Raw genomic sequence first — 16,421 nt, 5'->3', positions numbered from 1 at the left:
GGCCTTGAAGATCCTAAGAAAATCTCTCACTCTTCCCCCCCCGCGACAAATCGTCGTCGAACTAGGTAAATAGCATTGTGGAAGCTACAAGATAACCCGTCCCTTTAGCTATAATACAGTCCATGGTATAATGATTTGACATTTACTACCTCAAATGATTTCACAGCAAAGATAATTTAAACTCGTACCCTAGATTCGAATACTGAGAGCTTTCTATTGACGGTTTTGTTACGAAGCGTTCACCCTTTTCCGGCACGTGACCTCAGAAAAATCGGGCTCCATCGGTTGTAGCATGGCCAACTTCGATCACGCGCGTTATCGAAGTTGGCAGTGGTGGCGGTAAGGCGCAAACCATGGAGCGAATTTTTTCTTAGTTCCGGCGGGAAGTGGGTAAACGCTATCGGCAACGCGCGAGAGAGTGATTTCGAATCTAGGGTACGAGTTTAAATTATCTTTGATCACAGATAACTAAAAATATTCCATCTTCTGTTGCTATTCCGGTTCTCCGAGAGGGTGTATTACTTAGGTCAGAAATCAAACGACTTAACTGTTATATAATCGAAATCAGAAAATAACGACTTTAGTGTTAGCGGTACTTTATCGAAATCAGAAAATAACGACTTAAGCGTTAGAAGTACCTTATTGAAATCAGAAAATAACGACTTTAGTGTTAGCGGTACCTTTTAGAAACCAGAAAACCACCAGGTTTAACAGAAGCTAGGGATGATTGGCACTAGCTGTAATGCAAGTCATCATGTTGTGTGAAATGTTACCCAGAATTAAACCCAGGGTAAAACGCACGCCAAAACATTTTACGAAACATGGTGACTTACATTATCACGAGCGCATTACGTAACTAGCGCCAATCACCTATTAAAGCTTATGGCAGAAATGTGAAATTAATTAATCCACATTAAACATGGAAGTTAATGCTTCTCTCCTACACGTGTAGATTTAGTAACGAACGAGCGGCATCTTTCGTGGGAATTTGTAAACTGGGTAAAATGCTCGGCAAATCCACATGGCGCGAGTGCATTACGTAAGCGATGTTTATAAGATCGCGAACCAAAGGGGGCGAAGCGATAGTTTTCGGGCGCGAATAGAAAACGAATTGTACCCTTTGGGAGGGGTCCCTGGGAAAAAACATTTTCTTCCGGTTTGACGATTTTGTTTAGAGGTGTTGGCTTTAACATTTGCTAGCGGTATCACGGGACCAAAAGAAAGTGATATAAACGTCTTCCCGCCCGCATTTGGAATGTGTATTTTCCTGGGAGTGTCACTTTCTATCGCCAGATGTCGCTCACGATTGACACCCCTTTATTTTCCAGAAGAACTTTAAAATGAACGATCATTGGGAGCGTGGGATTCCCGCCAACATTTATCATCCATTATTGAGTAGTTTTAGCAACGAAATTTAAACAGGAATTTCTGAATGCTTTCGGCAACACTGCCAAGATGGCTGGACGAAACGTCGGTTAAACCAAGGATACTGTTTACCGTGGAAAGCTAGACGTTCGCGTTCGTAACGTCGGCAACTTAACATCTTTACTTTCCGCTAGTTTTTGGAGCCGCACCATCCTACATTTGTCGTTCTTCGACAACAATTATTTTCGCCCACGGCCTCTCTGGAAATTCTTCTGGCTTTATTGATTTAGTTTTATAAAAAAATGTAGGTGTTATAATGTTTAAGTTTTTTAGCCTGTTGAAGTACCCTCAACCACGTTAAACCATAAGTTAATAATTACGTTTGGCATAAGTGTGTTAGGGTTGGCTGATTGTAATCAAGTTAATTTTTAAAATAATTATTGATTGAAATTATATAGATCAAGGGATTTGAACATTAATGATTTAAATTATATAGATCAAGTGATTAAAATAAATAATTGATTAAAATCAAGTGATTTAAAAAACTATTGATTAAAATCAAGTTATTTAAAAAATTATTGATGAAAATCAAATGATTTAAAAAATTATTGATTAAAATCAAGTGATTTAAAAAATCATTGATTTAAACAAAGTGATTTTGGGTATGACAGCCTTGTCAATATTTCCTAGGAGCAACAAACACAGCACCACAACAAGGAGAACGCAACCCGTCAAAAGTCGTGAATTTTCTCGTGTACATTTTTCATTGGTTAGCCAATTGCTATTATTTAGGTTTAAATATAATCTTTCTTGTACTTCCCCCTAATGTTGCATTGGATCCTACCTGTGGGTGGCGATTCCGGCGAATTTGTTTTGTAAAGTACCAAAATGGATTTAAAAAAATAAAACTTCTGTATGATTATTAGCTTAAATTTAATAAATTCATTATACATATATATAGATTAAGTCTTTAAAAAATTAAAACATTTGTTCTAGGTAAAATTATGATACTAAATTATATAAAACTTAAAAATTTAATTAAAATAAAAAACCATAAAAAAAAACAAAATCCGATTTATATAAAAAAAAACGATTTATTTGATAAAATTGCCAACCCTGTAACAAGGGCGCAACTCTTTTATACATGTAATTGTAGATATTATATTTCAGAATAAGCTATTCACTCTCCATTGAAAATTATATGACCATTTTCTTTGGGAATAACCAGTGTTAAACAAAGAAATACTAGTAATAAAATAATGCGCTTTGAAAAAATTTCCTGTTACGTCACGTCGAATGGAAATCCTATAAATAATTCTAATATCTGAAATAAATAAGATATTAAACCTTAAAATATATGGGGTGAGTGGATAGTGCTTACAATCCCACGAGGGGGGCAGCGTTACGCCTAATTTATCCATGGTAGCATCTTCCATTGAAAACTGGGGGAGATCACGCCATTCACGCGGCCCAATTATCATTCGCTGTGCAAAATCCCGCCTGGTTGAAAAATCGATGAAAATAGGCCTACGGCCGTTCTCCTCTTCTCGGCAATAATAGCCGCTCTGAGTCATTCACGAAGTATTTCCTTCGTTCGAGATATTTGCGGGGTCGATACAATGAAAGGCTACGTTATCTCGCTGGTGCTCCAACCGGACCGGCTTTTGTGAACTTTATCGCACGTTGTGTGAGACGTTTTCCCTAGTGCCAAAAATGCCGGTTCAACTTCTTGGAAAATGCCGACTAATGGAACATCTTTCGATTATTTGCCGGGAGATATTTAATGATACCATAGAGGGTAGAAAGGGTTGCTACTAATAATTTTTAGGGCGAGAGTATTGATTTTCTTTCACATTTGGTATTTTAAAGGGAGTATGAACGTTTTTATTTATGGTGGATTAACGAATTTCACATCAGAAGCTAGGAGTGATTGCCACTAGTTACTTTTAATACGAGCCGTAGCGTGTTTTAAAGACGATTTTGGGATTTAGTACATACTTTCTTTAAAAAGCAAATTTTTACTTTGGCACCTTGTATTTTGTTTTGTCCACAAATCTACTATATACACGCGGCGATGATTAACTCAGTAGTGCATGCACGATTTTTAAAAACACTGGATTAACTAGTTTAAAATAATGGGACACTTCCGACGAAAAACATGTTGTCTGCTACACAATCTGCAAAAAATATGGGGTACGTTCAGTATCTAGTCATCGGAGCCAGCGCTGAGCCGATAAAAGTGGTTGAACGACTTTAAGAACTTCCGGTTGTGACGTCACGATTGTTAGCGCTTACGATCGGCTCAGAAATTCCGTAAAGTGCGCTATTTTTCTTAATATGGGGCTACTGCTATAAATTCTGCCACGATTTTGTAAATTAATTTATGTCGTCTTCGAAGCAAAATGATGTTGCTACGGCGAAATTGACTGACAGCGATTGGAAGAGTTACTCGGTTTGTTTATTAATGACTGATTATGAAAAATGTTTAATTTATAATAATTTATAAATTGGTTTTTCTATTAAATACTAAGTTGTTCATTTCTTCCATTTATCCCACCATTTTAAAATGAAAAAAAAAAAAAATAGCGGTTTACCGAGGACGTTCAATCGTGACGATTGTAAGTGCTGAAATTTCGAAAACCATCGGTAGTTTAGCGCTTGTTTTAAACGTTGACAGTGATAGAACCATAGAAATCTCATAGGTAACTAGAATGCTGCCGCCTACGGCCGAGCTTGACGCCAGTTCGCCTTGAACCTTCAGCCAATGAGAGGCCATAGAGTGGTTCCGCCAAGGAGGATAATAATAGAACAACAAAGCGACCGATGGAGGCCGATTGTAAACGCTTCATTAGAAAATCTTTGGCAAAAATCAAGGCAGCATGCTCCATAGAAATCTCATAGGTAACTAGAATGCTGCCGTGTAACTGGCAAATGGGCCAAACGCCGTGGCAGACGATAGCCAGATCTCAGCCAATCAGAGCTCAAAGAGTGGTTCTGCCAAGAATTTAATGTCACCAGAGAGAATGACGTCACCTATCTCCCGCTATAGTAGCGGATCCAAGGAGGATTATTATCCTCCTTGGCGGAACCACTCTATGGCCTCTCATTGGCTGAAGGTTCAAGGCGAACTGGCGTCAAGCTCGGCCGTAGGCGGCAGCATTCTAGTTACCTATGAGATTTCTATGGCATGCTCCTATCATAGGAATAGAAGGCCCTGCCTTTGTACGTGCTTTACTAAGATGACACGGGCAAAAGGTTCTCCCTTCATTTCTGGTTATCTCTGGTCCAATCAAAAAAAGCTTTGGAAATGACGGCCAATTAGATTCAAGCGGAAAGAACGGAGAACCTTTTGCCCGTACTTTTCATCGACTCTTTCTATTCCTCTTGTAGTTTCTATGATGCTCCTATCATTCATTTATTTTAACATACTAAAAATGATACGAAAAATATGGTTTCAACCTTGTAATTTTAAACGGCCCCAAAATCCTACAATGTTGACCAAAATATTAATATTAAATTACTAAAATTCTGCTTAATAGACGTTTCAATAAATCATCCTCCAAAGAAATCGCCAAGAAGTAATATTTCCGAGAGCCAGGACATGCAAGTCACTGTTTATATATCACTGTTTATATAGTAATTGTTAAAATAATGGAAATTTTTCACCTTTACGACAACAACAAACGTTCCCTTTTAACCAGGTAGCTTTTTTTGACATATTTAGGCTTGGCAAAAACAGGACGTTCTGTTTACAGGTGAAAAGTTTCCCTTATTTCAACAAACACTATATAAACAATACGTTGCGGGTCGTGGCTCTCTGAAATATTACTTCTTGCTGATTTCCTTGGAGGAAGAAGGATGATTTATTTAAGCGCCTATTTTTTTTAAGGAAGCATAGAAATAAACTTTTTACTGTGTTTTGCCATATTTTTATGGCTTTCAAAATCCTTCTTCTTAAGTCCATAAATTAAAATTTGGGGGCCTCCAGTGGCGTAGCCAAAAATTCGTCAAGGGGGGGTCAAAGTATGTGAATGTTAAGAGGGGGTCGATAAGGGGTGGAAATTTAGTACAGTCAAAGGTAGGCCCAAGGGGGGTCTGGACCCGGAACCCCCCCTTGTCTACGCCACTGGGAGGCCCAATATCAACATGTACTTGTCATACCTGACCCAAAACTGTTTATGCTAGATACCTAGCTCATGTTACATCATAAGTTATATAATAACTGTAATTAAGTATGACAATGAATAAACATTATGACGAAACTGATATGAGAACTAACAGTTCAACGTCACACGACATAACCTATGCTTTTTCCTATTAAAAAACAATTCTTCCCAACATGGCGGACACAACTAAAGCTAAGGGGGTTGGGCGCTGGTCCGGCCCCCCAGGGCTCGAGCGAAGCCAGTATAGAATCTTTGGACAATTTTTAATTAAATTATTTCTTTAAGTATCAATTTCCGAAAAATAATTTTAACGGCAATAGATACCTTGCAAAAAATGCTATAATATAGCACAATCAAAACAAATATTTAGGAGGGGCGCTTTTCTTGAAAATTCCCTATTCTGTAGAAGAAAACCATAGACATTTTAACGTCTTTAGATTTTTTTAAACTTTTCTTTACGTATAAATTGATTCAATAGGTGTTTCTATAACATAATCAAGGTCACGTGTAATGTTTTTCTGAGGATGGGTTACAACTTAATTTAACTCTTTCGTTGCTCGAGCATGCCTAGTTTCTTCATCTCTTAAGAAAATAAAATCTGGACAATTTCACTGGACATTTTATATTATTTTGCTGTGTTCAACACTACTATTTAAATTCCTCATATGTTCCATTAAGACCTTCGGTTTTGTCAATTAAGTTCTCCCAAAGTTGGAGTGTCAGCTCCTTTTAGGAGCTATATTGTTTAAAAAAAATTTTGGTAACTAACCTAGCATGAATTAAAACATTTGTCAGTGAAAATGTGTCCTTAAAGGGTTTCCATGAAATAATAGTCTATACCTTTCAGTGGATCTGATTATGTATTTTTTAACAGGTTGCTTGCTTGGTCATAAATTATCAAGTTGTTGCTCAAAAAGGAATCAATGAAAGACAAATCCTAGTGCATTCCTAGAGTCGGTATGCCTGTCTCATCATACCGAAGAAACCTTCCAGAACTTATTCGAAGCTCAGATGAGACTTACTTACGTGGCTTAGCAGCTATTTCTCGATCTGCAGCATCAAGATCAGCAGGGAGAACCAATGTTGATACTTCAAATGAACCCAATAAGAAAACAGAAATAGAGAATCGCTATTCACTACGTTACAAGTCCCACAGGTAACTTATTCCCATGAATAAAATAGACATAAGTCCGAAAATGATGTTTGGTCCAGTGGCGTAGCTGAGAACTCAAGAGGCCCCCCCAAAAAAATTCTATGGGGCCCCCCCGAAGCTCGTTTTTTGCTTATCATTACAAACTAACTACCTAAAAATGTTTTGGGACTCATTGCCCCCCCCCCCCAGAAAAAAATCCTGGGGTGATTTGTTGTACTGCCAACCATTAGTTACAATTTACAACAAAACTTCGCCAGAAATCCACCAATTGATAGAAATTTCTTGTGCCATCAATATCTTGTTATTCAAAATTTCGAAGCCCTCTGTGTAAAACTATGATATGATAGTTATGATAGTATGCATGAGGCCAAAATGGTTTCTACCCGCATTTTAACACTTTCTTGGTCAATCATACTTATTGACAATAAGAGCTAGTCAGCATTATGTAGTTCCGATGCAAAAATGTGAATAATAATAATAATAAAAGAAGCAAATGATATATCCCATTCAGCTGAAACTGGTTTTCAGTGGGGTCCCTAGGTATAGCCATTCCAATTCAGATTTTTAAATAGTTCATTTTTCATTTAAATATGTTTTCATTATTTATGTTTCTAATTTCATTTGGTAATTGATTCCAATACCGTTTTAATACGTATTGAACACTATTATTTTTGGGAGATAGCTATACAGGGTGTCCACTAAAAAATTATAAATGATAAATAACTGAAAAACGTTTTCTTTTTAAATTTCAAATTTCTAAGGAACATTCCTCGTGCAGGGGGACATTAAATAGTGTAAAATTGAATGACTTTGACCCATGTCTTCAAGGTCATCCAAAAACTCTCTAGAATTGTTGGGTTTAAAAATTTGGTTCCAATTAAAAAGTTGTTGCTTGCCATTAATAGTTCAAATAACTTGATTTGACCAAACTTGACCAATCAGTAGTCAAGAAATTGAAGGTTAATGAATGGAACCAAATCCGTAAACCCAACAGTTCTCAAGGTAGTTTTTGAATGACCATGAAGACACGGTTCAAGATTTTTAGTAGACACTCTGTATACAGTTCTATTATGAAAAATTTCAGTTATGTAAAGTGGTACTTATAGAATATTTTATGCGTAAAGATAGACCAGTGTAACTTATATCTTTCTCTTATAGTGTAAACTTTCAAAATACATTAAGACATTTTGTTGCTGAATCAAATTGTTTTATGTTTAATTATTTTTGCACATTTTTGTTTTACTTGTAGTTTTTAAGGAGGTTTGAGAGATTAAATTGTAAAAAATACAACCGTAATTGGTTGAATAAGAGCATTATACAATTGTACAGCTGAATCTACCTTGGTTATTAAGTAATTGATAAAGAGACCAAATTATCTTATCAATTTTAGTAATAGTATAATCAACATGTGTTTTCCATGTCAGCATCTCATCAATTGCAATACCAATTTATTTTACAGTTCGTACTCTTTTTATATCTAGAATTCCTATATTATTCGATCCCTTTGAGATCATATGTAACATAATACTTCATTATTCAACATTTCCATATAAAAAATTTCAATGAGACCTTGTTTCACATGGAACATACAATAAGCGGACACAAAAATGCAAAAATTATTCTAATCCTTGGGCTATTGAAAAAGTAACAAAATCACGTGATCGCGAGGCACAGGCTAAACTGTAGATGGTCAAAGCCAGAAACGCGCGAGGGATTCAAAATCCACTTCACTATCTTCCGTTTACCATCAGTACAGCCACGGAGTGAGAAGAGACGTAAATTACGTCATATCCCGTGAACAAGGTTTCATTAAAGAAAATACTTTTTTGGCATACTTATTATTAATTATGTTACATATGATGTTATTGTTAGGGGCCAATAACATAAATACAGTTTTGTTTAAATTCACATTACTATTACTCATGTTAGTCTTACAAACTGATATCAATCACTGTTTTTGGCAGTTTCACTTCAAATAGTCTTGGTTTATCTCGACATTCTGAAGATACTCTTAGAAAGCGCCGTGAATCTGGATCTAGTGTAATTTCTTCAAAGTCATCTACATCCACTACTTTGTCGCTGTCTCCAGCAAGAGGCGCTGGAACAAAGTCAATTGCCACACCTAAATTAAACACCACTAATGGTAGGTTCATTTTATTCTAATTTAATTACTGTAGGTAAAATAAACTGTATAAGTCAATACCAAGTTAAAAAGTTTGTAGTCTACTGCATTTATACATCTTGATTTTCTTGTCAACAATTTCACAGCAGCTAAAAATGCTGGAAACCATGTTTTTCAGATCTTTTCGAGACTTCTAAAATAAAATTTACAATTTTTTTAGAGAAGGTGTAACAAACAGGTTAGTTTTAAGCTAAAAAATAAAGCATTTTAAAACAAGTGACATTTTTTGAAAGAAGACTTAAATGGCTTTAAGATTAAAATTATTGTCATTAAGTTTATTTCTATGAGATTTTCATGTTATCAACACTTTAAATTACCATAGAGAAACTTCATAGGCAACTTGAGCTGCTTAGCGGTTACAATTTTTTCTTTGTTAAATTATTCATCCAATGAACTTGTTGTAAAAGATGATTTGGTCTTTTTAATTCCCCCTGAAAAGTGTATTTTACCCAAGGAAATCCATTTGAACAAGGAGTATTGAATAGCTCTTTCTATAAAATAATATAAGCACATACTTGTATAAAAAGTGTTATTTTTGGAGAGCATGCTTCCTAATATTTCCGTGTAGAGGGTCTCGTGCGTTTTCGCGCGAGCTCAACAAAAATATAATTATGATTATATTTATATTTACTAACAGGAATCGCAAGTTCAAGGAAGAAGAGTTCTTCTCAGGATGCCTCTAGGGATTCATTTGCCACAAATTCGAGTGAAAATGAAAGGGTTGGAAGTCTAATATCATCACCAAAGTGGTCACGTATTAAAGAAGCATTTGAAAGTAACAAAGAGTCTTCTGCCAATAGTGATTCGGAATGTCATATCAAGTCGAAGCTCAGTAGAACTCATAGCCATTCTACATCTTCATTACCATTGATCTCATCAACTCGTGCTAAAAGCACTGAAAGAGAGCTGGCTCTCAAAAAATCATCTAAAGTCCCTACTTATTGCCACTCCGCTAATCTTCACAATATCTCTAACGAAATAGATGAAAAAACTGAATTAACTAGAATTAATTCATCCCAAAGAAATGGTATTAGCAAGCTTCCAACATTATCTACCAGATTAGATTTGCAATCTAGTTCTGACCGAATTAGGAGGTGTAGTGATAGTGATAGCTTGCTGCAGAAGGAAAGTGGTTCATCTTTGGTTAAAGAAAAATCAGTCACAAAAGGTCTCAACGAAAAAAGAGTGTCAAATACTGAATACAATGACGATAAGTGTTTTTATAGTAGTATAGGAAATAGAACAAACTTATGCAGAGCTAGAAAAATTAATGGAGCTGGACTCTCACTTAGTAAATCTGGTGAATTAAATTTGGGGGTGTCCAAAGAAGTTTCTGAATGCCCAGTCACTACAACGAAAAGTATTAACTCTAAGTTTGAACCTGATAGTTTTGAAGAGAAAGTGAAAGCCCTCCGTAAGAGGATTGCTTCAACTTCTAAAGAATATGATTCAATTTTAAGTGGGAAACTATCTAATAATCATAACCCATCTAGTTCTTTAACTCGATCAAGTTCATTCAAACAAGATTATGTTTCATCTAGAGATATCAATCTCCGTGACTCTAGTCCAATTATTTCTCAAACTGAGGTAAAGGAATTCCCGAAAGAGTTTTCACGGAAGTCCTCTTCATCCAAATCTTGTAGCAACAATGCACTAAACCAATCTTTAGGCATTTTACACAAATCCAATGTAGAAAACAATAGCAGAGCTAAAGATACTGAAAAATTGAGAGTCATTCCTGGAAGGTCGAAAAGCACTCTGCATTCTCTAACAGGAGATAGAGAGTTCGAAGATGTTCCAGTTCGTTGCCAACCAAAGTCATTAGATTTATCTACATTTAATGCAACAAACACAGTCAGTTCTAAATGCTGGCAAAAAGCAATTAACGGTGCTTGGATGAAAATTGATCAAGACAATGAAGTGACGTCAATTACCACAAAATCCAGAGTGGCATTATTAGCTCAACAATTTAATAATTTACAAGACACAAATTTAGATGAAAGGAGTGCAATATCTGATACAGTTTTAAGACCTGTGTCTGGTTTACCCTGTATTAAAAACAAAACCAAACCAAAAAATCCTGAAACTGATACAAAATATGATTCATCTCCACCAAAGTATCAAACGACACAGGCTTTTAAGGATAGATGTTTGTCACTTCCTTCGTCTAGAGATACATCAATGTCCTCTTTAAAAAATAGCTCCCCTGCAAGTGAATCATCAACTGAAGATATTGATGGACATAAACAAATGCTACAAGGAAGTAGAAAGCTTAGTATTGTAAAACAAGTAGTCCAATCATTTGAGGAACAGTTAGCTTCATCAAACAGCAGCGAGTCCGGATCCAGTCATGAAAATACTCCTACCTCAGCAAGTCACTGTAAGAACAATCCATACAATTTCAATTATAAAAGCCCAACAAAGGGTCATGACAAAATTAAGAACTCTTGTTCAAAAGCTCAAAATGAACCATCTCATCCACAGAATATAAATACCAAAGCTCAAAATTCAAAAACATGCCCTAATTTAAGTCCTCGTTGTATTCCTGATAAATCTAATAAAGAATCTAAGCGACCAATTTTATGTGAGGATAAAATATCGAAATGCCAAACATCAAAGCTCAAAAATGTCTTAAAACATCCATCAGGAAAAAGACCTTCAATAAAACAACCAGATCTTCCTCCACCAAGACAAATTGTAACCCCAAAGAAAGCTCTTTACATAAACGCACCAAGCAATGAAGACTCGCTTCTGGCTGAACTTGAAGAATGGCTGGTTCAAAAGTATGACCGTAAAGATTCCACATCATCAACATCAAGTGTGTTTCCTGCTAATGCAGTTCCTAACCAGTCGTTTTTGTGGAAAGATCTTGGACCAAAACTTAGCAGTAGCAGCCAAAGTGATGAGGGAACTAGAAACCGCCCGAAGATGGATGGAGGAGAGCAGAGAGCCTTAGGAAATTATTATTCGTTGCCGTTTCCTCACCCAAGTTCACCAGTTAAAAAGTGCCACGAAGATCATATTTACATGGAGGCATCATTTGTAAGACAACAAGAAACCAAGAATACAGACAATGGTAAGAAGCTTAAAAATTACAATGTTAAATAAATTCTTTTTGAAATTTAGAATCCTTGACGTTGTGGACAGACACTTTGATTTCTTAAAAAAATGCATGAAAAAATTAGCAATTGTTAACTTTAAAGGTCCACACTGCAAATGAAAAATATTTGGATAATTTATTTTTCATTTTACCTTATGATTGCTGTAACTAGACTGATTCAAAAGCTGAGGTGAAGGGATTGGCACACAATAGAGATATCACTCATACATCTTCCCAAATATGCGGTCTATTGCTATCAATTTTTCATTAGATAAAATATTACTCTGCTAGATAGCTGTTAGCGCTAGCATAAGTAGCATAATTACCACTTATGGTGCTAGATCATCTAGATGTCATTTATTCTTTACAAAACTCGCCTCAATTATATATTCTCCATTTGATACAGAAACGTGTTAGTGTGCCTGAACCTTTATAATTTAATTATGATCTTATATAGCTAAAAATAATAATAATAATAATAATAATAATAATTATTATTATTATTATTATGAATAATAATAATAATAATAATAATATTATTATTATTTTTATTTTATTATTATTTATATCAATAGGAAGCTCATGCGATAGCGATGAAGGTTGGGTTGATGTCAGTGACACTGAACTAGAAGGAAATACAGACAGTCACAAAAACAGCCATTTAAAGTATGAAGTACTTATGATAATTCTGATGCTATTTTAACACTGAAATTTATCTCACTAGTGCCAGGCTGAGAGTTCGTACAAAAAGTATCAGCTCTCAAGCAGGCTCCAGAAAATCTTGGAGGGAAAGCGTACGTGAGCTGGCAACAGCTGAGGCTTCATCTTCTTTACTGGACGCAGATGATGATACATGGAATCACAAAGATTACCAGGATATCATGATTTGGGAATCAGTAAGTTATAAAAGTGTTAAGTGTAAAAGATTCAAATGGAATTTTTGTTATTTCTTTAAATTGAATAATTTTTGTAAAATTATTTTTTAGATCAATTCATTACCTTAATTTAAAATCTACTTACTCTATTATAAACATATTTCGTATCGTATTATAGGTTATATCATCATATAGACTAGAGATTTTTCTATAAAAAAATTATAAAAATCTAGTTTGGTATATATTTTCCTTAAATCAGATTTTCAAAAAACAAACGATTTCTTTAAACTTGGGTAATGAAATATGAACAAATGTAATACATTAAATTAATGGCATACAAAAATATTCAGAGACTTAAATTACACCATTTAAATTAATGGTATATCATGTAATATGTTAAATTTTTTAATTTACCTATTATATTATGCATATTCCTTAAATTATGGATGCATAAAGATTGTTTTTTTTTCTTTTAAAAACTTTAGGTGGATGGTGATGATTCATCTCTAAGTTCAACATCTGATCATTTCTATGAAGCACTTTATGAAGAAATTGTTGATAATAATTATCAGAATGATGAAAAAGTTGACGTCCTAGGAAAGGGATTAAAAAGTATTGATGAGAATCCTGATATTTCACCTCCATCACATAATGACGCTAAACTTAGCTCAGCTACAAAGTACCACAATATATCTGGGCTGAAGAAACGAAATTCTTTTACCGAAAATTGTAATGAGCTACCTACAGATAATTCCACTTCTCTGAAGAGAAACTGGTCATTAACTAAGAAAGATATCCACGTTGAGCTAGACTCAAAATTAGGAAAAGGCAAAGCTCAAAGTGCGCACAACGTTAGCGAAAATGAAGTCTTGAAGTCAAAACAAAGTATTTCACCACCTGCTGTTCCCTCTGTTGGTGCATCTAAAAGAAAGACTTTGATAAAGTTTATTTTGAGGCAAAAAAATGGAAATACAACATCTTCAACAACACTACCCGTGAATCCAGTAGCTATAACAACACATGGAAATAAAAAGAGAACTCGCAAAAAAGGATCGATGTTCTATGTAAGATGGTCGACGGTAAGTTTTCGACGCCCTTTAAAGCACTAAGTAAAATTCTACAGCTTTGACTAAGTGTTTGTATTTCATACCTTTATTAGTATGATTATTCTATTTTGTTGGGACTATATATCCACTTATTAAAATGTTTCACAATGTAGCCCCTTTTTTCATTTACCTATAGGTCAGCTTGTAATTATAATAAGATCATTCTAATTGACATTAATTAATTATTTGATTATATAGTTTATGATAAAAAATATTGATTAATGGTATTCGATAAACAGTACTATACTAATTTAAAATTAAAATTTACTCGTTTTACTGTTAGATGCTGCTACATACATTTATTGAAAAATGACATTGACAATTATTTGTAGAATGCATCAAAACATATTTATTGACAATAACTTAGCCCAATTTGGATATTTAAAAGGGCAGATGCACAAGATTTATCAGTTTGATTGTCTGTTTTGAAATGGCCATCATGTTGAATAGTTAATAGATAGTACCACCATGCATCTTTTATCATATTCAGTGACCCTTTTACTGAATATAAGTGGCAATTTACCTGCTTGAATATGCTATGATATGCATCTCACTCATGAACTACATTAGAAGTCTTTTATGGTTAGGTTATGTAATCTTTAATTATGCATTATGATACGTAATAAGTAAAAATATTTGATTACTCTCAAGCAAAAAAGTGCACTTTTTTAATTTTAAAATTATTTGCACAGCAATTTTATTTTTTTGCACTGAGCTATAAATTCTTGGTAGAAATCTGTTATCTTTGCATTACACTAAATGCCTTCATAAGTTAATCATTTCTGCCTATTATTTTATATTTATATTTATTTTTCAGGTTAATAGAGACACGAGACAAAAATCTCAATCAGAAAATGATATTGCTCATGAAAATCACTCTGAGGTTGACTCTGGTAATGGAACATCATCTGAAAGGCTAGATAGCACATCACCTACAAAGGTTGCCACAATTAAAAGAAGAGTTTCTGGTTCAATACGAAGACCCAGTTCTCCACCACCTTTACCACCTATCACTGGGACCACTGTTGTTAGAACCCACAGTGGTACAAAGTCTTTAGAAATTCTACGACCACCTCTGTCTAGGATACCACGTGAAGAAAAAACAAAGTCATTGGATTCTGTTGCTCCTTTGCAAGTTAGTACTGTGAATGAAGAATCAGCAACAAATAATCAATCTGAAAAATTTAAAAGAAGTGGTAGTAATTCTGAAAGAAGCTCTTGCTCAAGTAAGTAGACGCTTTATCTTTAATTTGTAGTTATGTAGTTTTTGCCATTATGGAAAATATTTTCTATATTGTATAAATTTTGTATGTTAGGCACTGGTACCAGAGCATCAAGTTCCTCATCATCCTGTGTTCCGGTTGATAGTCCATTTTCTTTATCTCCAAAATGCCGGTAATGCTTTAATGATGATGTTCAATAAATTTGGATCTTATGTTTTATTCTTAATTAGGAGCTCTGTTGCGAGTAGTCATTCTTCACACTCAGGTGGTGGGAGCTACATAAATGCTGAGGAACTCGCATCTAAACCCACAAGTTTGACTCTTCCAATAGGGGGTACAGATAGTGAAAGTCTGTGCAGTTACCTCCTTATAAATTGTGATATGAAAGAGGTTAATAATTTTTTCATAATTATCAGTTGCTAAATTATGTATTTTAAAGATCTAAGGAATAATATTTAAAATTAAGTTATATCTTAAAAATACCATAAATATATGGTGGTAGTATTCTGGACACTGAAAATTTTTATATAATGTCTCCCTTTGTTTAAGCGTTTTAATACCATAATGATTTATGTTTCCGAAAACCTAGATAACTGTCTTATACATGTAGTACTAGCAATGTTAGAAAAATCCACATGGAAGTGTCATTACTGTTTTTAGTTTCTTATCATCTATCTATATAATTTTAATTCAAATGAATTTAATTTAATTTTGACATTAAAATATTAAGTATCTAAATGTCAAGGAGTGTGAATCGATTTAAAGTTGATCATTGAGCAATCAATCAATATTTTGTAGTCTCGGCCCATTGTAAATGAAATTTAATCTATGGATAAATTCTGATTATTTATAATTTTTATAATTAGTATTTCATTTTAGCCATTAAGGTCACCATTTGAAGAAGAACCTCTATACCAATTTTACCACAAAGATGCGAAACAAAGAGCTACTTTATGGCAGTCCATGTCTACTATGGAAGAAGATGAACCTATGTATCGTGAAGATTTCAGTGATGACTTTAGCGATACAGAATCAGATGATGACAAACTTAAAGATTTGGAAAATGATAAGTGTCCTGCATCTCCAGGCTTAGGAACACTGAAATCACTTTTCCCTCCATCCAGTGGTAGTAGTATTCCTTCAGCAATGGAACTCCTTCGACAAGAGGGCAATGGTGGTCAAAGAACTTTATGGTGTGAAGTTCCTGAGGTAATTGTTAAGATATTTATAAACTCTAAAAAATAATAATAA

General features: G+C 34.4%; 1 protein-coding gene across 1 annotated transcript in view; it reads left to right on the top strand.

Annotated features, from left to right (window-relative positions):
- Nucleotides 1-16,421, top strand: part of Exn (Ephexin) — a 52,104-nt gene that overhangs the window by 22,677 nt on the left and 13,006 nt on the right. The window contains exons 2-11 of the mRNA XM_090174351.1: nucleotides 6,406-6,687; nucleotides 8,649-8,827; nucleotides 9,504-11,942; nucleotides 12,542-12,632; nucleotides 12,691-12,862; nucleotides 13,327-13,920; nucleotides 14,765-15,173; nucleotides 15,264-15,342; nucleotides 15,401-15,560; nucleotides 16,050-16,379. Coding sequence (XP_090030477.1) covers nucleotides 6,491-6,687; nucleotides 8,649-8,827; nucleotides 9,504-11,942; nucleotides 12,542-12,632; nucleotides 12,691-12,862; nucleotides 13,327-13,920; nucleotides 14,765-15,173; nucleotides 15,264-15,342; nucleotides 15,401-15,560; nucleotides 16,050-16,379 — 4,650 coding nt within the window. The 5' untranslated portion in view covers nucleotides 6,406-6,490. The remainder of the gene's footprint in view (nucleotides 1-6,405; nucleotides 6,688-8,648; nucleotides 8,828-9,503; nucleotides 11,943-12,541; nucleotides 12,633-12,690; nucleotides 12,863-13,326; nucleotides 13,921-14,764; nucleotides 15,174-15,263; nucleotides 15,343-15,400; nucleotides 15,561-16,049; nucleotides 16,380-16,421) is intronic.

This window comes from Leiobunum rupestre, chromosome 1 (assembly GCF_980474605.1).
Source record: "Leiobunum rupestre chromosome 1, qqLeiRupe1.1.hap1, whole genome shotgun sequence".
Taxonomy (NCBI): domain Eukaryota; kingdom Metazoa; phylum Arthropoda; class Arachnida; order Opiliones; family Sclerosomatidae; genus Leiobunum; species Leiobunum rupestre.
Note: the sequence above shows the minus strand (reverse complement) of the source record. Positions and strands in the feature narration are given on the sequence as shown.